The 23,816-nt window shown below is 40.4% G+C and overlaps 1 protein-coding gene across 4 annotated transcripts in view; it reads left to right on the top strand.

Annotated features, from left to right (window-relative positions):
• Window positions 1-23,816, top strand: part of RNF130 (ring finger protein 130) — a 160,203-nt gene that overhangs the window by 24,146 nt on the left and 112,241 nt on the right. For all 4 annotated transcript variants that reach the window (XR_008625486.2, XM_034961216.3, XM_014345187.4 and 1 more), the window contains exon 2: window positions 6,660-6,854. Coding sequence is in view for 3 of the 4 variants with exons in the window: in XM_034961216.3 (XP_034817107.1) it covers window positions 6,660-6,854 (195 nt within the window). In the remaining variant the exon portion in view is untranslated. The remainder of the gene's footprint in view (window positions 1-6,659; window positions 6,855-23,816) is intronic.

The following is a 23,816-nucleotide window of genomic DNA, read 5'->3' as shown; positions in this document are numbered from 1 at the left end:
CACTGCAACCTCTGCCTCCCAGGTTCAAGCAGTTCTTCTGCCTCAGCCTCCCGAGTAGCTAGGATTACAGGCCTACACACCACGCCAAGCTAAATTTTGTATTTTTAATAGAGACAGGGTTTCACCATGTTGGTCAGGCTGGTCTTGAACTCCCGACCTCAGGTGATCTGCCTGCCTTGGCCTCCCAAAGTGCTGGGATGACAGCCATGAACCACCGTGCCGGGCCAGAAAAAAACATTTTCAATAAGACTAAACACCCAATGAAGCTAAGTAATAAAAAGAAATGTTAGGTTTAAGTGAAAGTGTAGAAGCGGTAAGATAATAAGTTATATCCATGGAAGTGGATAAAGAGAATGAAAGCTCCACCTAAGTCCAGTAGCTGCCATTAAAAATAAAATTAAGAAATTGATAACAGAAATGATGAATTGTATTTTTTTCTTTGAATCATAAAATTAGAATTTGACAAAGGAAAATAAGGAAAGATAGGGTAGAAGCAGGAAATTTAAAGAATAAAGAAATTATAATCTAATTCAGGAGTAGGAAAGCAACCAGACCATAGCTGACAATGGAGGAATCTAAATCCGGGGTAACTAATTAGTCTCATTTTTATTTTTACCTCTTTTGTAGGAAGCAACTGATAGAACATTACCGTAGTCAGGATATTACCACGTGAAACAGAGAACTCTTTGCCACAAACTTTTTTTTAATGCCAGTTTTGGCTTAATTTCCCTGTTGTTTTTCCCCTTTTCCTTCATCAATCATGTTAAACATCTATGTGCCAGACATATTCGCAGGAGATGCTAGACCTCACATTCCGGAAGGAAATCCTCAGAAGTAAACAGCCAGTTACTAATACAGTATAAATGCCAAGATGGATGTAACCTAAGGGTGCCATGGCAACTTGAAAAAAGCACCCAACTCAGTCTTAGGAGGCTGGGAAAGCGTTCTGGAGAAGACATTTTGGCAGAATCCTGAGGCTCAGAAGGTGGTGAGCAAGAGTGGTGGGACTGGCATTTCAGGAGGATGAAGTGACACACACGGGCTCTGAGAGGGAGAGGCACATCTTTGCCACTGTGCTGTGCGGCCGCCTGTTTTGACCATCACTGCAGAAAAATACTGTCCGAGGCTATCACTTCTGCCCCTGCAGCAGACTGACAATTCTCAGGGGTAGGAAGGAAACCATTAGCCTACACAACATGGTGAGTGCTTCTTATGTGGCATGTTTACATTTCTAAGAAATGAGGTTTTACTAAATCAAATGAATCAAAGAGGAGGAGAGTTTCAGACTGGTGGTGAGAGGTGACAACGTGCTAGCAGCCCCCGCCCGCTCTCGGTGCCTCCTCGCCTTGGAGCCCTTCAGCCCACCACTGCACTGTGGGAGCCCCTCTCTGGGCTGGCCGAGGCTGGCCCTGGAGTTCTGCGTGGGTGCGAGCTTGGCGGGCCCTGCACCTGCCCCGGTCAGTGAGGGGCTTAGCACCTGGGCCAGCAGCTGTGGAGGGTGCCTCATTATTTTTAATCAATCTAAGTCATTGATTTTGTTACATGGAACACTGGTTCTTCCTATGTGAGTCAAGCAGAAATTGCACCCACCACCATGCCCAGCTAATTTTTGTATTTTTAGTAGAGATGGGGTTTCACTGTGTTGGTCAGGCTGGTCTCGAACTCATGACCCCATGATCTGTCCACTTCGGCCTCCCAAAGTGCTGGGATTACAAGCGTGAGCCACCGCGCCCGGCCATGTGGAGGCTCTTTAAGAGTCAAGAGCAAGGCGTTTGCCACAGTGTATCTCTCTTTGGTACTTAGCGTGTAGCTGAGCACATAAGTTACTATTCATTGAGGTGAGGAGCCCAGAATTGTTTGGTGCCTGTCAAGAGGTAAATAAGTCTCATTACTTTTAATACTTTTGGACTCAGCAGGAAAAAGCCCTAGAGGAAAAAAAAAATTAAGTTCTGTAGTAAAATATTTTGTATTATCTATCTTGAAATTTTTATCAGAACCTCTAGTAAGTTTTTCCTGGCTCTATAATTAATAAATGCAAATAATTCAGAGATAGTATCCTCTTATAAAATTTGGCAGGTAAGAAAAACGGAAGTACAGTTATTCTGAATTTTAATAGAATTGCTATTGACAAATTTTAAAGGCTCATATATATTTTACACCATAATATGTCTTCACTTAATAAATTGCTCAAGTGTAAACAACTGGTATTAAATTTTGGAGTAATACTACTTAATTATAGTCATCAGTCATGAAAAGTTGTTATAGAACCGTTGTTTTCATTATTTATATTTTCTTAATTACAGGAGGGAATAACTAGGTAGAATGAGTATACTACAGTATTAAGTTCCTGTTTATGAAAACCTCTTATTTTCTTCTGAATAATAAATACCACTTTTTTGAACAGAAACTTCCTATCCTTGCTTATTTTGTATTGTACTACCAATATGAATGTTTTCAGAGACCTTTTATGGATGATGATTAGATGAATTTTGGGAAACAGGAACATTCTTTTGCTTATACAGGCCGTTGTTGGATTTGTTTTGATCATGCTGTTGTTCATAGAATCTGTTCTCAGTGGGCGGGATTCCTTTAGCAGAGTTTTAAAGTCCTCTTGCAGTATGTTTGATAACTTTTGCTCCGTGGTTGCACCCCTTGCTGTGTCTTTTCATTCTTAGAATATTATGAATATTACTGAACTGCTGTCTTCTGAGTGGACTGTGACACTGTCGAAAGAGGTAAAAAAGATGAGGCTTGGGATCTGTAAGTGGTGGTTACTAAGAGCAGAGGAGTGTGGGGTGCTGCTGAGCGTGGGGTAGCTCACATATTTTGGCACAGAAACTCCCAAGGGGACCAAACTGGATCACCAAGACAACGGAGGATGAATGTCAGTGAAACAAACAAAGGGAAAGAGTGTTTTCTAAGCATTGAAGAATGAAGGAATTATTACTGTTTTTTAGAGATAGAGTCTTGCTCTGTCACCCAGGCTGGAGTGCAGTGACATCATCATAGTTCACTGTAATCTTGAACTCCTGGGCTCAAGCAATCCTCCCATCTCAGCTTCCTGAGTAACTGGGACTACAGGTGCGTGCCACCATGCCTGGCTAATTTTTTTGTTTTTTATTTTGTGTAGAGATGAGGGTCTTACTATGTGCCCAGGCTAGTCTTGAACTCCTGGCCTTGAGTGGTCTTCCCACCTTGGCCTCCCAAAGTGTTGGGATTACAGGTGTGTGCCACCACGCCTGGCCAGAAAGCATTACTCTTGGCTTTTTCACGTGTAAAATTCTGTGAGATAAGACTATCTAAATCTTTATAAATAAGTACAAATTAAAGATGGGAGAATTTCAGTCACCTGTGATGGTTACACAGCTAGTAAGCAGTTGATCTAGACCTTGGAGCACAGTCTTGCTGATTCCATAACTATGTTGTTTGCTTTTTACTACATTGTACATGTATGCGAGACCGCAGGGAAGAAGAGATAAGTCACAGACAAATGATTAAATGTGTTGCACAGAAGGCAGGGGTACACATCACTTTAGATATTCTTGATTTTGCGTTTTCTTCCAGGGTTTGTGCAGCAGTATGTTTTGAAAAATAACGAACAGAACACCTAAAACCAGTTCCTTGGTTATTCCCTGTTTGGATACAGTATTAGACATTTTTCTATGAGGAGATTATCGTAACAGGTCACTGAGCTGCTTTTATTTTACAGCATAATTATCGGTGAAACAGATAGTGATGAAAGTAAACAATCTGTTTCAGGATTTTAAAGTTTTATAGTGCATCGTCTGTGTCTTTCAATAGTTGACTCCTAAAATCATGACATAGGCTTCTATCCCCGTTTAATTTGATTCAGGAAGGGTTAAAGGTTCAGAGTGCAGAAACCTTTTAAGGAAAAGGGTAGGTAATGGTCGTATACAATATCAATCATGAAAAATTGTGAAAACATTCATCTTCCATTTCATGTATTAGGAGACCTCTGGTAGCAAATACACTCTTGGTGCAGTCTCTCACCACAATAGTTGAAAGAAAATTTGGGGAAAGATATTTAAGTGGGAATGGTAGATGTAATAGTTCTCTGAAGTTACTGGCATCTTTACATTTTACAATTTAAGTTGTGTAAGCATTTAGTTTCTTTTGCTAGGCATGTGCTTCCAGGTGTGTAGAAAGCCAACATTTTCCCACTGGCGTCATCTATTTATCTACTACAATTAATACTTCATGTTTTTATGATTTGTTTTGAGACAAGGTCTTGTTCTGTCACCCAGGCTGGAGTTCAGTGGTGCGATCATGGCTCAAGCAATCTTCCCACCTCAGCCTCCCCAGTAGCTGCGAATTCAGATGTGCCCCACCACACCCAGCTAATTTTTTGTATTTTTTGTTTCACTTTGTCGCCCAGGGTGGTCTCAAACTCCCAGGCTCAAGCGATCTACCTGCCTCGGCCTCCCAAAGTGCTGGGATTAACAGGCGTGAGCCACCACACCTCGCCTTGTTTTTATGATTTATTTACTTCTGGTGTCACCTTTTTAGATCCATGCGCCGTGTTCCCTTTCCTTGCTTCCTTCCCGGCACACAGAGGACCGGCAGGGCTGACTCAGGGCACAGGGCTGGCAGCCTACGCCACTGTGCGCCAGCAGTCTGCAGACTCTACCTTTGGTGACTTCTCTCCCCTTCTGGGCTGCCCTTCTCTCTCATTTGAACCTGTTATAAATGTGAAAGTGGGAGTGGGAAGAGCAGCCAGGGGCTTCTTCTTAAGATTTGCAGAGGATGCCAGAACCATGATGGCCATATGTGCAGAGTGAAAAATTGAGGCGCTTACTCTGACAGATTTAAATGTACTTATTAGTATTTTAAATAAACTATCCCAAAAAATCCAGAGCAGTGGCCATGTAATTTGTAGTACCAACATTCTTAGTGTCTTCTTGTAACCTGTTAGACAGATGGATACAGTAAGTGTATCTTGATATGGAGTTGTGGGGTGACTTTTGCTAACATAAATTAGAGGAATAATACATTTATTCTACTTAGATGTTATTTTAACTGCTTCAACTTTCAAATATAAGCCAAAACCAAACTTTTAAATTTTCCTTAGACATTTATGAAGAAATTTGCTCAAACATGGTTGAATTTCAACAGGGTCACTTAGTAACTGAACCGAGGATTATTTTGGCCTCCTCACTGGCCCCCAGTCCAGGCTCCTGTTTTCTCACCGTGGGGATAGCAGTGGTGGCGGTGTGTGGAGAGGCTAGTACATGAACAGGAATGAGTGAGAGTCAGGTGTCAGGGTTACATCAGTCACCTGGTTTTCTCACCGTGGGGATAGCGGTGGTGGCGGTGTGTGGAGAGGCTAGTACATGAACAGGAATGAGTAAGAGTCAGGGTGTCAGGGTTACATCGGTCACCTGGTTTTCTCACCGTGGGGATAGCGGTGGTGGCGGTGTGTGGAGAGGCTAGTACATGAACAGGAATGAGTGAGAGTCAGGGTGTCAGGGTTACATCAGTCACCTGGGTTTCTCACCGTGGGGATAGCGGTGGTGGCGGTGTGTGGAGAGGCTAGTACATGAACAGGAATGAGTGAGAGTCAGGGTGTCAGGGTTACATCGGTCACCTGGTTTTCTCACCGTGGGGATAGCGGTGGTGGCGGTGTGTGGAGAGGCTAGTACATGAACAGGAATGAGTGAGAGTCAGGTGTCAGGGTTACATCGGTCACCTGGGTTTCTCACCGTGGGGATAGCGGTGGTGGCGGTGTGTGGAGAGGCTAGTACATGAACAGGAATGAGTAAGAGTCAGGGTGTCAGGGTTACATCGGTCACCTGGGTTTCTCACCGTGGGGATAGCGGTGGTGGCGGTGTGTGGAGAGGCTAGTACATGAACAGGAATGAGTAAGAGTCAGGGTGTCAAGGTTACATCGGTCACCTGGGTTTCTCACCGTGGGGATAGCGGTGGTGGCGGTGTGTGGAGAGGCTAGTACATGAACAGGAATGAGTGAGAGTCAGGGTGTCAGGGTTACATCAGTCACCTGGGTTTCTCACCGTGGGGATAGCGGTGGTGGCGGTGTGTGGAGAGGCTAGTACATGAACAGGAATGAGTGAGAGTCAGGGTGTCAGGGTTACATCGGTCACCTGGGTTTCTCACCGTGGGGATAGCGGTGGTGGCGGTGTGTGGAGAGGCTAGTACATGAACAGGAATGAGTGAGAGTCAGGGTGTCAGGGTTACATCGGTCGCCTGGGTTTCTCACCGTGGGGATAGCGGTGGTGGCGGTGTGTGGAGAGGCTAGTACATGAACAGGAATGAGTGAGAGTCAGGGTGTCAGGGTTACATCGGTCACCTGGGTTTTTCGTCTGTGTTGGCCTTTTCTTCCTCCTCCCGTTACCACCCTGTACTGGATATTATCAGTCCTTTTTTATTTTTTATCAGTCTGTAAAGTTAAGACATTTTCATTGTTTTAATTTGCATTATAGGTAACCGTCCCGTGGAGCATTTCTTCCTATAGGTACTGATTCAGCTTGATTGTATTGTTTGTGGATGTATTCATAGCTCTGCTCCAGCGAGCTGCTTCACGTGCTTTAGCTCTGTGTGGTATTCAGAAAGCAGTTGACACTTTGATAAAGACTTGGTCAGTTTTATTTATCTTTAATGTGTGTATTTCTTTTTCTTTTCAGTTGCTGATCATCTGGGCTGTGATCCACAAACCCGGTTCTTTGTCCCTCCTAATATCAAACAGTGGATTGCCTTGCTGCAGAGGGGAAACTGCACGTTTAAAGAGAAAATATCACGGGCCGCTTTCCACAATGCAGTTGCTGTAGTCATCTACAATAATAAATCGAAAGAGGAGCCAGTTACCATGACTCATCCAGGTAAACAAAAATGAGGGTTGTTGATTTTGTTTTTCTTCTTAGAAATCATTGCTTTATAGGTAAGCATTCTGCCTCTGCTGAAGCCATGTAATTTCCAACATAATCCTATTAGTATTGCCATTTGTTTGTTGGGATGCATGTTTTTTCCCCATAGTTGAATTTCTTCTTTTTCGTAAGTAATGGTGATAGCAGTCTGTAAAACTTGGACTTATTAAATAACTGGCTGTGATTAAATCCTTAGTAGTTTTGCATTTCTACATTTTGCTTAATAACTTTGACAAATAATGTATTTGATTTGGAATCATTCGCCCAGGTTATGTCATGGATTCTCAAGGATTGCCTGTCTGGGAAGGATTCTGTTTTCATCAGGATAAATGTTGAAATTGACTTAGTAATTAATATAATTTCAGTAGTAACAATGCTTCTTTATTTCTTCTGGAAGCATTTAGGATATTTCTGATTGTTTAATAACAATAGTTGCAGTTTATTGAGCACTTACTATATAAATGCCAGGCGCTGTGTGATGAGTTTTTTAAATATATTTTTTAGACAGTCTTTACAATAACCATGCATGATGTAGGTTCTCTCCCATCTTACAGACTAGGAAGGGGACTGAAAAGAGGTAAGGGCCAACAGAAGAGGGCTCACACCCTAGTTTTGTTGATGTTCTGTTAGTTTCACCACTCTGTCTCCTTAAGTTGAAATCCAGATAAAATTTAGTTTTGCATTCATGAGAATTTTAGAGTTTGGCTTATTTAAAGAACTAACTTTTCATCGTGTAATTTTTACATAATTATTTTTAGCAAGTTTCTTGCAAAGACTTGCCCACCTTAATTGAGAGTCGTTGGTACTTCCCCACACATCTTGATAGAATGGTGCAGATGGATTTCAACTTTAGTGCCCTCTAACTTGTTTTCTTCCTTTCAAACTAAGCCTTTTAGAAGTAAGATATACTTTAGGAGGCCAAGGTGGGAGGATCACCTGAGGTCAGGAGTTTGAAACCACCCTGGCCGACATGCTGAAACCCCTGTCTCTACTAAAAATAAAAAAATTAGCTGGGCATGGTGGAGGGTACCTGTAATCCCAGCTACTGAGGCTGAGACAGGAAAATTGTTTGAGCCCAGGAGGTGGAGGTTGCAGTGAGCTGAGATCACACCGCTGCACTCCAGCCTAGGTGACAGAGCAAGACTCCATCTCAAAAAAAAAAAGAAAAGAAAAGAAGTAAGGTGTATTTTTTCCAATTGCAAAAGTAACACATGCTTATTGTACAAAAACTGAAACTAAAGAAAAACACAAAGAATAAAATAAAATGTCTGATTTTTCACTATCCGGAGATCACTGGGGTCGTGTAACTTTCAATTTATTCAGGGAAAGCAAAAGAAAATTAAGGGGCAGTTTAATTTAGCTGGACATCTATGTGGAAACACAGGACTCGAGGGTAGTTTTTCTGCTAGGTTTCAGAGCAGGTGCCGGTTTGCTTTCCTCAGTTGTCTCAGAGGGAAGAAAAGCTATTTAAAGATGTGGGCCTAATGTAACTTATCTTCATTCCATGCTGATTTCTTCTTTACTTAAAACATGAAGAAAAATGAATAGGGAGAAATTCAACTGAGCAAAATGTATTTTCCTTTCTTATTAATGTTGTTTTACTTACACAAAACCACAGAGAAGTAGCTAGAATGAGAGTCTTTTAATAAAAGTATGAGATGATCTGGGAATAATGAGGGAATTGAAATCTTAAAAAAAAATTAAATTACTTGTATTTAAAAAGGATGGGAAGTCTGTATCAATGCAGCATTTCCCAGCTGTGTTCCTTGAAATGTTAGTTTGTTTAGATATGTTCCTAGAGGACTCATGGGGAAACAGTAAGTTTCAGAAAATGCTTGAAATGTAGTCCACATTTGGGGCTCCTAGGACTTATTAACATTTTTGGGTCTCTGAGAAGTCTTAAAGAACCTGTTTTGGCTGGTCGCAGTGGCTCACACCTATAATCCTATAATCCAAGCACTTTGGGAAATACTAGGTTAATCAAAAAAAAAAAAAAGAAAAAACCAGGCTTTTTTTTTTTTTCTTCCCCGAGACAGGGTCTAACTCTGTTGCCCAGGATGCAGTGCGGTGGTACGATCATGGCTCCCTGAGCCTGGGGAAGCCAAGGTAGGAGGATTGCTTGAGCCCAGGAGTTCGAGACCAGCCTGGGCAACATAGGGAGACCCCCATCTCTACAAAAAAATACAAAAATTAGCAGCTGTGATGGTGCATTCCTGTAGTCCCAGCTGCTTGGGCGGCTTGGGTGAGAGGATTTCCTGAACCTGGGGAAGTTGAGACTACAGTGAGCCGTGATCACACCACTGCACTGCGTCCTGGACAACAGAGTTAGAAGCTGTCTCAAAGACAAACACAAAACTAAACAAAAAACCCTGTTTTATTTTGATTAATCTAGTGTTTCCCAAACCTATTTGACCATGTAACTCGTTTTATCACAGATGAGTGTATAACAGCACAAATTAAAGAAATGCAGGGGTATAGTTTGAGGATATATTTAGGAAGTAGAAGGTTTGTAAGGCAAACAGTGGAGGTGTGCATAAGAGCAATAGGAAACGGCTTTATGTTGTGATTAGATTCATAGACAGTTAGAAAACATAATGTGGGAAAGTAAATTGGGTAAATTGGAACAATACTTTGGAGAGAAATTTGGCATTATGTGGTATAGTTAAAAGAATCTGCACACTGCGATCATTAATTTCACTCCAGATACATACTCTAGAGTACTTTTCCATCTTTAAAACTTGAATGTGTAGCTCAGAATCTTGTTAAAATGCAAATTCTGATTCAGTAAGTCTGGAATATGACCCAAGAGCCTGTATTAACAAGTTTCTAGGTGACACTGATGTTGCTGGCCTACAGATCTTGCTTTGAGAAAGAAGGCAGTGAAGAAGGGAAACCTAGTTTTAGTCCCAGGTTTTCCACTGACGTGCTCTGTGACATAGGCCAAGCTGCCTCCTGGGTGCGGGTTGGAGGATAGAGGCCTTCTGTAAGGCCTCTTGTGACTCTAAATCTAGACTCTGTGGAGGGCCATGGATGCCTACGGTGGAGCACAACCGCTGTTTGCCCTTCTCTCACATTTCACCTCCAACCGTGTGGGAGCCAGCAGGCAGATTTCATATACTTACACAAGCACTGATAGCCTCTCTCTGTCCTTCTTTCCACCCTTGTTACTCTCGCACATGTGCATGGACGACACATAGGAGAGTGTTACAGCATTGTAACAGCAGATTATTAAAAACACCTGCATCTGTCATAGGAGACTGGATTAATTGTGGCATGTTTATGCAGCAGTTAACTGTCAGTGGATTAAAGCTACATGTATTTACGTGAATAAGTCTCCCAAACACGGTAAGTTATAGAAGAATATTTATAGTTGGATATCATTTGAATACAATTAAAATGCAAAACTTTTTAATTAAGTCATTTAAGAGCATGTATATAGGTATAAACTAAGAAAAACATACATAAGATTAAGAAATACAAAATTTAGGATAATGGTTGTCTCTGGAGAGGGAAGAAAGGAAATAGGATCAGAGAGAAGTAAATGTATCTATAATGTTTTATTTCTTAAGCTGAGTGTGGGGGTAGACAGACATTATATTCTTTGTAATTTTTGCTTATTTGAAGTATTTCAAAATAATCATTAGAGAAAAACTTTGTGAAATATTTATAAGGTAGGATTAAAAATACTAGAGAAGTAGGGGTAGCACTTCCGGTTAAGACGAAGTGAAGAGATCAGCAAATCCTCTTCCAAAAAAGCAACTATAAAACTGGACAAAATTGACAAAACAGCCATTTCAGTGCTCTGGATATTAATGAAGGGACAATAATCTGAGACACATTTATGCTTTGAAAAACTTCTAGACTTCAGGTAAGAGCAGTGGAAATTTGTGGTTTAGCAAGGTGCTGCTTCCCAAACTCCCCAAGCTATGCTGTGTGGAGTTTCTGCCAGTGTGGAGCAGGCTGCAAGGACTGGCAGTTTCTGTTTGCAGTGGTGAATGACACCAGAGTCCAGTGTCACTGTCTGTGGAAGTGACTTCACAGAGGTAGGCTAGCAGAGGAGAGCCAGTGACTGGGCAGTTCCTAGGAAACCAGTCTTATTAAAAAGAAGGAGGAAAAAGAACATAGAACAAGAAGAAACTGAGTGGAAACATCATGGTTGCACATCACAGTGAAAATAGATTTCATGTGTTTAACCCAGCCTGTTACTAAACAAAAGTGAACAAGCAGACAAGGCAACACCACCAACTTTAAGGGGGAAAATATCAGAATCCAGAGTTGCTACAATATACTGTCTAAAATGTTCACTTTTCAACAGATTATAAGACATGCAAAATATAGAGATGGTTTGACTCATATTCAGGAAAACAAAAGTCTATAGAAACTGTCTATAAGTGTTCCCAGATAATGGATTTAGCAGAGACAAACTTCAAAGCAATTAATATAAATATGTCCAAAGACTAAAGGAAACTATATTAAAGAAATAAAGTATGACAATAATGAACGGCAGCAATGAGTCAACAAATAGAGATTCTCAGTAAAGAACATAAAAAATTCTATAAAAGAGCCGAGCCAGACAGACATGCTGGAATTGGAGAGTACAATTTTGGAAATGGAAAATTCACTAGAGGCCTTCAACAGCAGATTCAAAATAGTAGAGGGAAGAATCAATTGAAGGAAAATGAACAGAGCCTCAGATGCCTGTGGGACAGTATCAGACACACCAACATATATCAGAGACCTAAGATACACAAAGCAAAAACTGACAGAATGGGAAGGAGAAACAGACATTTCAACCATTATAGTTGGAGATTTTAACACCCTACTCTTAGTAATTGATAGAATAGCTAGATAGAAAATTAGCAAGCATGTAGAAACCTTGACCAACACTATTAACCAACTTGACCTAGCCAGCATATGCAGCACACTCTACATACTGACTGGAATACACATTCATTTCAGGCACACGTGGAGCGTTCTCTCGGATAGACCATATGGTTGGCTGTAAATCAAGTCTGAATATATTTTCAAAGACTGGAATTGTACAAAGTATATTCTTCAACCACAACTAAAGAAAATCGGGAAATTCCCAAGTATTTGAAATTAAGCAGCACGCATCTAAATAACACACGGGTCCAATAAAAAATTCAAAAGGAAATTTTAAAAACATTCGGAACCAGATGAAAATGAAAACACATCCGAATTTGTAGGATGCTGGGAAAGCAGTACTTAGATGAAAGTTAATAGCTTTAAATACCTAGGTCAGTAAACGAAGATACAGAATCATTAAACTAAGTTTTGCCTTTGGAAACTATAAAAAAGAGGAACAAACAAAACCCCAAACCAGTAGAACAAAGGAGTTAATAAAGATTAGAGGAGAAATAAGTGAGACAGAAAAGTCATAGAGAAAGTCAATGAAACCCAAAAGTTGGTTCTTTGGAACTATCAATAAAATTGACAAACCTTTAGATAGACTGACCGACAATAAAAAAGAAGACAGTTTACCAAAATCACAACTAAAAAAGGACATCACTACTGACTCTACAGAAACTTAAAGGATTATAAAGGAATATTGTGAAGAACTTTATGGTAACTATGTCTGGGGTCCCCATGACCATCCACAGGTTCAGTGACTCACTAGGAGGACTCACAGGACTCACCACATAGTCACACTCACAGTGAGTCACTCTTATTAGGTGATGGTGGGAATCCTCCCCAAACCCATGTTCCCAGATGCCACCCAAGGGCCAAGATTGTAAGCAGGCCTTTCGACGGATAGTAGTTCAAACCTGCTATGTTTACTTTTTTCTGTATACTGACAAATTAGACACCTTAGATGAACAAATTCCTAAAAATATACAGATTGTCAGAATTGACTCAAGAAAAAATAGCATATCTGAGTAGACCTATAATAAGTAAGAAATTGAATTGGGGATTAAATATCTTCCCATGAAATTCACTGGTGCAGTCTATCAAATATTTAAAGAAAAAATAATTCTAAGCCTTCACAAACTTTCAGAAAATAGAGAACATTTCTCAACTTATTCTGTGGAGCTGGTTTTTACCTTCATATCAAAGCCAAACAAAGAGATCCATGGAAACTATATACCAATATCCCTTACGAATGTAGGCACAAAAATTCTTTTAAAATTATTAGCAAATAGAATCTAGTAACATATGAAATGGATTAGATTCATTACCCCAGGAATGGGATATATGGTTTTTTTTTTTACTTCTGAAAATCAATAGAATAAATGAAAAAGCCAACTAACCATTTTCAGTAGGTGCAGAAAAAGCATTTGACAAAATCTCAGTACCCATCATGATTAAAAAAAAAAAAAGCATTTAACACATTAGGAAATATCCTCAGCCTGATAAAGGGCATCTGTGGAAAAGCCACAGTTAACATCATATTTGATAGTGAAAGACTAACTGCTTTCTCCCTAAGATCAGGAACAAGCCAAGGATGTCCACTCTCATTAGTTGTATTCAACATTATACTTACTCAACATTTTTCTTGTGGTTTTAACCATTGTAAACAGGGAAGAAAGAAATAAAAGACATCCAGTTGGGAAAGGCAGAAATAAAATTCATTATTCATAGGTTGTGTATGTAGAAAATCAGATAGAATTTTTTAAAAAGCCACTAGATGTAATAAACAAGTCTAGAAAGAATGTAGAGTACAAAGTCATTATACAAAAACCAATTGTATTTCTCTCTCTCTCTCTCTCTCTTTTTTTTTTTTTTAAAGGCAGAGTCTCGCTCTGTTGCCCAGGCTGGAGTGCAGTGGTATGACCTTGGCTCACTGCAATCTCTGCCTCCTGGGTTCAAGTGAAAGTGATTCTCCTGCCTCAGCCTCCCGAGCAGCTGGGATTATAGGTGCACACCGCCATGGTTTCACCATGTTGGCCGGGCTGGTCTCGAACTCCTGACCTCAAGTGACCCGCCCATCTCAGCCTTCCAAAGTGTTGGGATTACAGGCGTGAGCCACTGGGCCTGCCCAAAAGCCATTGTATTTCTATATGCTAGCTATGAACGTTCCAAAAATGAAATTAAGAAGAGTTCATTCTCAATAGCCTAACAACAAAAACTTGTTAAAAAGAAATGTAAGAATTGCACATTGAACCTACAAACATTACTGAGAGAAATTCAAGAAAATCTCAGCCAAGTGTGGTAGCACACACCTGTAATCCCAACACTTTGGGAGGCCAAGGAGGGAGGATCACTTGAGCCCAGGAGTTTAAAACCAGCCTGGGCAACATAGGGGGACCCTGTCTCTACAAAAAAATAAAAAATAAAAAAAGTAGCCGGGTGTAGCAGTATTCACCTGTGGTCCCAGCTACTAGGGAGGCTGAGGTGGGAGGATCATTTGAGCCCAGAAGGCAGAGGTTGTGGTGAGCCCAGATGGTGCTGCTGCATTCTCGCCGGGCAACAGAGCGAGATCCTGTCTCAAAAAAAAAAAAAATCTGGATAAATGGAGAGACCTTTCATATCCTTTGATTCCATTGTTCAGTATTGTCAGGGTGGCAGTTATCTTAAAATGGATATATAAATTCCTTGTGGTATGTACCTATGCAAATCACAGCATATGTTTTGTAGAAATTGATAAGCTGATCCTAAAATTATATGGAAATGCAAAGTACCTAGAATAGCCAAAGCATTTTGGAAAAAGCACAGCATTAGAGGACTTACACTACTCCGTTTCACAACTTTAGTAATCAAGGCATTGTGGTATTGGTAGAAGGACAGGCATATAGATCAGTGGATCCAAATTGAGAATCTATAAATAAATATCTTTACGGTCAATTGATTTTCAACAAAAGTGCCACGATCATTCAGTGAGGGAAGGACAGTCTTTCAACAACCAGTGCTGAAACAATTGTTATCCACATGCAAATTTAAAAAAAGAAGCCGGGCCTCGTGGCTCATGCTGTAATTACAGCACTTTGGGAGGCTAAAGTGGTAGAATCACTTGAGCCCAGGAGGTTGAGGCTGCAGTGAGCCATGATCGCACCACTGCACTCTAAGGTGAGCCACAGAGCAAGATTGTTTCAAGGAAGAAGGAAGGAAGGGAGGGACGGAGGAAGGGATTTAGACTATATAAAAATGACTTCACTTGGATATTAGACAAAATGTAAGAGGTAAAACTGTAAACTTTTAGAAGATAGTCTGTGATTTTGAACAAGAAGTTCTTGCCTATAACTCCAAAAACACTGTTTATAAAAAAATTAGATTTTATCAAAATTAAAAACCTTTGTCATTGAAAAGAAACCATTGAAAAACAATGAAAAGATAAAGCCACAAACAAAATATTTTTCAATCATACATCTGATATAGGACTTGCATCCAGAATATATACAGAACTCTTATAAATCAATAAGATAAACAAACTAGTTTTACAACGGGCAAAGGGTTTAATAATTAGACATTTTATTGATCATTAGACAAATGCAATCAAAACAACGGTGCAACCAAAACAATACTATTTCACATCCTCTAGAATGATTATAATTAAAAAGTCATACAGTACCAAGTTTTGCTGAGGATGTGGATAAACTAGAATCCTTATGTATTGCGAGTAGAAATGTGAAATGGTACAACCAGTTTGGAAAATAGTTTGGCAATTTATTTAAACATTGAACATAAAAATACCATATGACCCAGCAGTCCCACTCCCAGATATCTAAGAGAAATGAAAACAATGAAATGTCCACACAAAGACTTACACACAAATGCTCATAGCAGCATTGTTTATTATGGCCAGAAAAGTAGAGACAACGCAGTTGTTCATCAACTGGTGAATAAACAAACAAGTTATATGTCCATAAAATTGAATATAGTTTAGCAATTACAGTTGGCCCTTGAACAGTGAGAAGGTTAGGGAGGGACACTGACCCCCACACAGTCAAAAAGCTACGTATAACTTTTGCCTCCCCCCAAATTTAACTTTTTTTTTTGAGATGGAGTCTCAACTCTATCACCCAGGCTGGAGTGCAGTGGTGTGATCTTGGTTCACTGCAACCTCCGCCTCCTGGGTTCAAGCAATTCTCCTGCCTCAGCTTCCCGAGTAGCTGGGATTACAGGTGCGTGCCACCATGCCCAGCTAATTTTTGTATTTTCACTAGAGTTGGGGTTTCGCCATACTGGCCGGGCTGGTCTCAAACCCCTGACCTCAGGTGATCCACCCACCTCAGCCTCCCAAAGTGCTAGGAGTACAGGCGTGAGCCACCGTGCCCAGCCCTAAATTTAATTACTAATAGCTTGCTGTTGACCAAAAGCCTCACTGATAACATAGTCGATTAATACATACTTTGTTGTATATGTTATGTGCTGTTATATAAGAAAATGTTATTAAGGAAATCATAAGGAAGAGAAAATATATTTACTGTTTATTAAGTGGAAGTTGGTCACATCACCATAATGGTTTTCATCCTTATCTTCTTCCCATTGAGTAGGCTTAGGGGGTAGGAGGAAGAGGACGGTTGGTCTTGTTATTTCAGGGATGGCCAAGGAGGAAGAAAATTTGCCTGTAAGTGGATCTGCACAGTTCACACTGGTGGTATTCTCAGCTGTAAATGGAATTAACTCTTGACACATGGATAAACCTCAAAAGCATTATGCTAAACAAAAGAAGCCAGACACAAAAGGCTACTATTATATGATTCCATTTATATGAAATGTCTAAGAAAGTCAAACATACAGAAACAGAAAGCACATTAGTGGCTGTGTAGGGTAGAGCTGGGCATGAAGATTAATTGCAGTGAGCATGAGGGAGCTGGCATGTTGGCAAGCATCAGTAATCCCAGCTACATCGCAGACTGAGGCAGGAGCACCCTTGACCCCAGGAGGTCAAGTCTAAGCCTGGGCAACACAGCAAAACCCCCATCTTTTAAAAAACAAAAATAAAACACCAAAAAGGGAACGTGTATTTTTAAAAACGGCGTGAGTGAATTTTCTGGGGGCTGATGGAAATGACCCAAAACTGGATGTGATGATGGTTGCACATCCCTGTAATTTTACTCATTGTACACTTACAAAGATGAGTCTTGTAGGATGTAAATTATACCTCATTAAAGCTGTTTTTAAAAAGTATAATGCAAACTAAAGTTCAAAGGCAACACAAATACAAGATTCTTAAACTGAAACAGGTTTCAGTTGTATGTCCTCAAGTATTCTTACTAGGAGAGACAAAGCAAGTATTCATGAGGTGATCTTTTTTTACTTTTATTTGTATTTTGAGTATTCAAGATAGAAATTAAAAGAGCATATAAGGATAGAATGGTATTAAAAAGTGGACAGTGGCTGGGTGTGGATCACGCCTGTAATCCCAACACTTCAGGAGTCCGAGGTAGGCAGATCACCTGAGGTCAGAAGTTCAAGACCAGCCTGGCCAACATGATGAAACCTCATCTCTACCAAAAATACAAAAATTAGCCGGGCGTGGTGGTACACACCTATAGTCCCAGCTACTTGGGAGGCTGAGGCAGGAGAATCCTTGAACCCAGGAGGCAGAGGTTTCAGTGAGCTGAGATTGTGCCACTGCGCTCTAGCCTAGGCAACAAAGCAAGACCTTGTCTCAAAAAAAAAAAAAAGAGGTGGATAGTGGCCAGGCATGGTGGCCCACACCTGTAATCTCAGCACTTTAGGAGGCCTAAGCAGGGTATAGCTTGAGTCCAGGAGTTCTAGGTCAGCCTGTTCTAGACATAACAAAACCCCATCTCTACTAAAAATACAAAAATGAGCTGGGCGTGGTAGCACTCACCTGTAGTCCCAGCTACGTTGGACTGCATGGCTGTATTGTTCACAAAAGCAATGGAAGTAAACCCATTTGTTTAAAAAAATTCTGCAATATAATATTGCTTTTATTTTTAAGATTAGTAAAAATGCCGTTTTGTTTGGGAATTTGTGAATTGTCTGCAAACTACTCATCTTAGTGTGTGAAAAGATTCTTGGTTCTTGGTTAGAGCTTTTATCCTTTTTCTTTGAGCACTTTCTGTTTTCCCTTTGAACTTCTAGGCTGTTGCCCATTGTCTCCTGTTTTTCAGAAAGAATAAATTCTTGGTTTCATGCTGTTCTCAGTGGAGATGCTGCCTGTCACATATTCATCACCTTAGAAAAACATTATTGAAATACTTCATCCAATTTATAGATCACTGTTTCCATAGCTGTCTCAGTTTCTTCTGGTTGTTCATCTTCCAAAATCATATTTAATAATTTATCTCAGATTTTAATTTTTTATGACATTCTCAATCATTTTTAGTTACAGAAGAAAAAATGTTTTAGTTGGACGATATAGTACCTCTAAAATAGCGAAAAGAATTTAGCATAAATGTCAAACAGTCACAAGATTGGGATTTGAATCTTAGACCAAGTTGATTATCAGCCTTGTGATTTCGGGTAACGGAGTCCTTAAACTGGCATCCTCGTCTACCTAAAAGAGGGTGATTGCAAAATTTATTGAGCTAACAAGCTGTAATGTATAACAGTTGTACAATTTTTCTTATGCCTGGAATAAGCAGTAGCTTTTATAAAATTATGAAATCAATTTTTCTTTCATTTTGAGATTGGCACTTTAAAAAAATTTCTAAGTATACTTTTTCTTCATTCTCCTGGTGTTCTTCCATATAACTGAATTGTTTAAAATATATCTAGTACAAAAAAATAGTTAATCAACAGGTATTGATTTATACCTGCTCTGTGCCAGGCATTCTGTGATGGACACTGTAGGGATTTGTAGAAGGATGTACGAGTGAGTGCCGGGAACGCTTCCTCCCTTAGGGAGACACACACGCCTGAAGAAATTGGGGAACCACTCAGTGCATAACTTTGCATACCTACGTAGCGGGATCAGCCGTAGTGCTGTTACGAAAGGGGTTCTGACCCAGGTCTGGAAGACTTCATGTAGGAGGCATCCGTTGGGCTAGGCCCTACATAATGAGGATTACTTAGGATTCGACCAGAAAGAGAAAATCCTCCCAGTAGAGGAGTCACATGAATCAAAAATCTGCTTAGAGTAGAGGGAGTGGGAAGGAAATGGAGAAAATCAGGTAACTGCCAGTAGAGAGAGGGAGCTGGATTCTATATGCTAGTTGTTTTCTGAACTCTTGTTAGAGCTCCAAGCATAAACAAGACACACATGGTGCGTCTTTCCATGGAGTTATAACAAGCAGAGAAGACGAACATTGAGTACGAAGTCATGACTGTGGGAAGTGACTTAGGTTCAAGGGGTCAGAGAGGAATGCCTTGAGGAAACAGCATCCGAGTCGGAGTTGAGGAGTTGAGAAGAGTATTCTAGGCCAAAGGCCCCTTGTAAGTGAAGGATCTGAGGTGAGGAAAAGCAAAACAAAAGTAATTGTAAGTACAGGGAAAAAACAGCACAGCTCAACATGGTGGATAGGGTAATAGTAAATTCAATTCAGAGCAGAAGTGTGCCTAAAGCAGGGACTGTCGCTTAGTAACACGGGAGGATTGGAAAGAAGGGAGGCGTGGTCTCGATGAGGTTGATGCGGCCTAAGCTGTGCTTTCCAGCGCTGCACTGGGGTGTGCAGTCTCACACCGGCAGCAGCCACAGAGCCGGGCAGCCGGAGCCCCAGTGAATGATGGCAGCTGTCTCAAGCAGCTAGCAGGGTTCCTAGCTTCTTCTCTGCCATCTGATTGGGACCTGGAAAACCAGCAGGAAGCATTGGGTGGGAGTGTGGAGGGAACCAGTGGTGGCAACAGAAGCCCCACAGGTGACGTGTGGAGAGGAAGAGTGGAGCAGGAAGGCACGCGTCCTCGCTGCTAGGGTTCTTAATGGAGTCCGTGCTCAGGGTGAGAGGGACAGTGGTTATAGAAAGGTCCCGTTTCAGTCCAGCGAGCTGCACTAGCTGAAAGCCTGTCCTAAGAATGGGGTGAGAAGTTCAGGTTAAGTAGCACAGAGAACACACACACCATCAGAAGCTTCTCTGGGTCTCGTCTTTTCAGCCAGGCATTCACGGTAAATCTCCAGAATTATGATCCTCTTCTGACTTTTGTATGCCATAACTCTCTGCCTTTCTGTTTCTGCTTATACTCAGAGAAGGTCATTATACACTGGCAACTCCTTGCTTTCCAGGCTCATCAATGTGTTATTCAGTTCCCTTCCTCCACAGATAACCCTTCTCACCCTGTAGGGCAGTGCTGTCTACAGAAATTCAAGAACCCTTGTGTCAGAATCACATAAGCTAATTGGAAAGACACTGATTCCAGGATCCTCCCCCCACCCCACCCCAGACCATCTCAAGGGATGGACCCAGAGACCCGTGCTTTCCCCCCGTCCTGCTCCTGTGTCAGTTTTGCCCTCCCTTCATCGTAGGGCAGAAGCAGTGGTTTGGCAGCTCTCTGTGCTGTGCATTTTGATGTGAACTAGTAAGAACTGGCAAAAGTCAAAGGAGAGAAACCTGGGTCATTGCCCTTACTGAGTTTACAGTCCAAGGCTCCTGCAGTCTTCAGAGCCCTCTCTGTACCTCCATGACAGTATTGTCCTTTTCCTTTCATGTGGTCATTCTTTGCATACTGGACTGGCAGTAAGGAAAAGCCCAGAGTTTCATGCAGTTAAAGTTTGTGTCATGTCTTTCGGTTCTCTGCAGTGGTCAGCAGAATGCCCTGAACAAAGTAAATATGGGTTGCTCTGAAATGATTTTATTAAGTTATTTAGTTTGGTTGTTAAGCTTTCTTTTCATTTAAGGCTATGTTTTATACCTAATTTTAAAATTCCACATTGGAATATAAGTACTCCCTATATACTGTATGTACCAATACAAGTGTAAGTATTTTGTTTTCTTGCCTTGTCAACCAAGAGCTTGGTCCTGTTTATTCTAAAGCATGCCCTTCACCTGGTGACTGAAGGACATCTGTTCCAGTGCCCTGTCCATGACATCATTGACAGGAAGGGCTACTCATTGTGTGGTTTCACTTGTTACCTCTGGTTAGCAGAGTGAGTTCTTTGTCATGTAGTTAGCGGATCTGTGGTAGTATGAAGGGGAAGTTATGGGTTCTTGGATAGTTTACAATAATGCATACTTGTCTGAAAATTATGGATTTATTTTCCTGGTTTTTAAAGATTTATATAGACTTTGCTGTTATTGTTTAATCATCTTAAGTTGTGTTAAATCACTGTCTGATAGAATTAGCTGTAGTTTTATCTGTATGTCTGTAGGAATTTTGTGGACATTCTTTCCATTGTTGAAAGGAAGATGAGGTAATTTAGACAAACATGTAACCAAATAATAATGTTGCTTTTTAATCTTTTTATCAATCAGCAATATCAGATGCTTCTTACTGGGTTTTTTTTTTTTTTGGTATGGTTGAACAAAATTAGTTGAATGGCTCTTCACCTTTTTTCCATCATATTCTCTTAAAAACGTATTTAGCTCTATATTTATTATCTGGCATTGAATAGAAAAATGTCACACTTTGTAAAATATAGAAAATTCACTGTGAATACAAAAAATACTTTATGAAAACAAGTAAAAAGAAATCACAAACACATTGTAGAATACCTTTACGTATCAGTAATTTGGGCCACTTAACGTAAATCTATTTTCTTTATTCTAAATGCCTATCAAGAAAATGAGTAATATAAGTATACTATTGTTTTACTGTTTAAAGTTTTTTAGCTTCTAATTGAATATGGATTTAACTACCTCAGAAAAGATGGAGCTTGGAGTTGAAGTGTACTGCTGTGGCAGGAAGTAAGGGTTTAAATTGCATTTATATTTTTGCCTGAGTTTGCACATGCTTCTACTGTATCTTCCATCTGGTTCATACATTTTTAAAAAAAAATTCATAATTATCAAAATCTAAAACTGAAACACTTAAGCAGTAGCTTTAAAAAAATAAAAATAGCCTTTAATAAAATAAATGCAATGGTTCCATTTTAAAACTTCCATAAGCTCTTAATTTTCTTTTTTCTTTAAATCTGAAGTGGAACTGGAGAGTGCCTTCACCAGCAGATACATGAGACTGTCCTCTAGCCTTCCTTGCAGTCTCCGTGTCCCAAGTGGGTTGTTTGAAGTTGTCACTTGATTTACTTTTTTGTCTTTTCTGTGCTTCTCTTTCCTCACTGGCAGCAGAAGAGGAGGAAGGTAAAATCATATAAAGGATCTACATGGGTTTGAAATACTGTTTTAGAAATCAGTTTCCTAGGTTCCAGGATGGAGGATGTTCTTAACTGATAGCAGTTCATATGATGATGGACCTGACCTTGGAGTTAGGATCTCAAGAGTTGGTCTCACTGGCACAGCTGCTAAGGAGGATCACGCAGCCTTAGGCTGTAGGTGTTAGAGGTCTGGGTGAGGATCTCTACCCCGCACTGATGCTTACAGTGCTTCTCGATGCAGGATGGAAGTGGAGGACAAGGCAGGGGTATTTTGGGACAGTCCTTTTGCTCTGCAGGTCTGCCCTTTGTATTACAGAGTGTTTCACCTCCCAGGCATGAGCCTGCTAAATGCTGGTGGCACACCTCTGTGCCTGCGACAGCACAGAGACCCTCCCACAGGGCTGCCAGACACCCCCAGGAGAGCTTCACTGCCCCTGTTGAGACCCACTGTCAGATGCTTAAGTTTGAGGAGCGTTTAGAGGAAGAATGAAAAGGGACCCCTCATTCGTGAAGGGAGTGGGAATGGCAAAACTCATGAAAAAACGGTAGGCTTTTATGTTTGCCTACATACTAACAGTTCTGCTGTTCTTTATTTCTTTCTGAATTTCCAAGTTTCCGTTTGGTGTCATTTCCCTTTTTTTAAATCATTTCATGCAGCACAGATCTCCCGATGATGAATTCTCTCAACATTTATTTATCCGAAAGTGTCTTTTTTTGGCCATCATTTTTCAAAGACAGGTATAAATTTTTGTGTTGACAGAATTTTCCTTTCAGCACTTCAAAGGTGTTGTTTGTTGTTTTCTGGCTTACATTTTTTTCTATGAGAAGTTGTTCCCTTTTATATAATGAGTCTTTAAAAAAAACTTTACTTTTTAGAACAGTTTTACATTTATGGAAAAATTGTGAAGATAGTACAAAGAATGTCTGCAAACCCTGCACCCAGTTTCCCGTTAGGTACCATGTGACATGTTAATTTGTTGTACCACAGTGAACTAATGTTGGTACATAATTATTAACCAAAGTCTATTACTTTATTCATATTTCCTTAGTTTTCACCTAGTTTTTTTTCTGTTCTAGGATCCCACCCAGGACACCACATTACATTTAGTCATCATGATCCATTAGTTTCCTCTTGGCTGTGATACTTTTTCAGACTTCCCTTGCTTTTGATGACCTCGACAGCTTTGAGGACTGCTGGCCCAGCATGTTGTAGAATGTCCTTCAACTGGGACATGTTTGATAGTTTTCTTATAATTAGGCTAGGGATATGGGTTTTTGGGAGGAAGACCACAGGGATTTGTAAAGTACCATTAGCATGCTTCCTGTCATACCAAGTTTATGTGCTATCAGTGTGAAGTATCACCGGTGATGTTGACTTTGGTCACCTGGCTGAGGTAGTGTCTGTCAGGTTCTCCACTGTGAAGTTAACTCTTTTCCCCCTGCCATATGATAACTTTTGACATCACTGTGCACAGCCCACACTTAATAACTGGGGATTTATGCTCCATCTTCCTTAGGGTAGAGTATCTAGGTAATTATTTGGAATTTTTCTGCATGGGTGATTTGCCTCTGCTCCATTTATTAATTTATTCAGTCATTTATTTATATCATTATGGACCCATGGGTATTTATTTTACACTCTGGATTATAATACAGTACAACTCTGTTACTCAAATTATCCCAGCTTTGGCCACTGGGGATTCTTTATGTTGGCTCCTGTGTCCTTTGACATGCCTCCATTGTTGTGGGTGTTGGATTTTTGTTTTTTTGTTTTGGTTTAGTTTAGTTTTTGAACACTTTCT

The sequence above is a fragment of the Pan paniscus genome, chromosome 4 (genome assembly GCF_029289425.2).
Source record: "Pan paniscus chromosome 4, NHGRI_mPanPan1-v2.0_pri, whole genome shotgun sequence".
Lineage (NCBI taxonomy): Eukaryota > Metazoa > Chordata > Mammalia > Primates > Hominidae > Pan > Pan paniscus.
The sequence above is the reverse complement of the archived record's forward strand: the minus strand, read 5'-3'. Positions and strand labels throughout refer to the sequence as shown.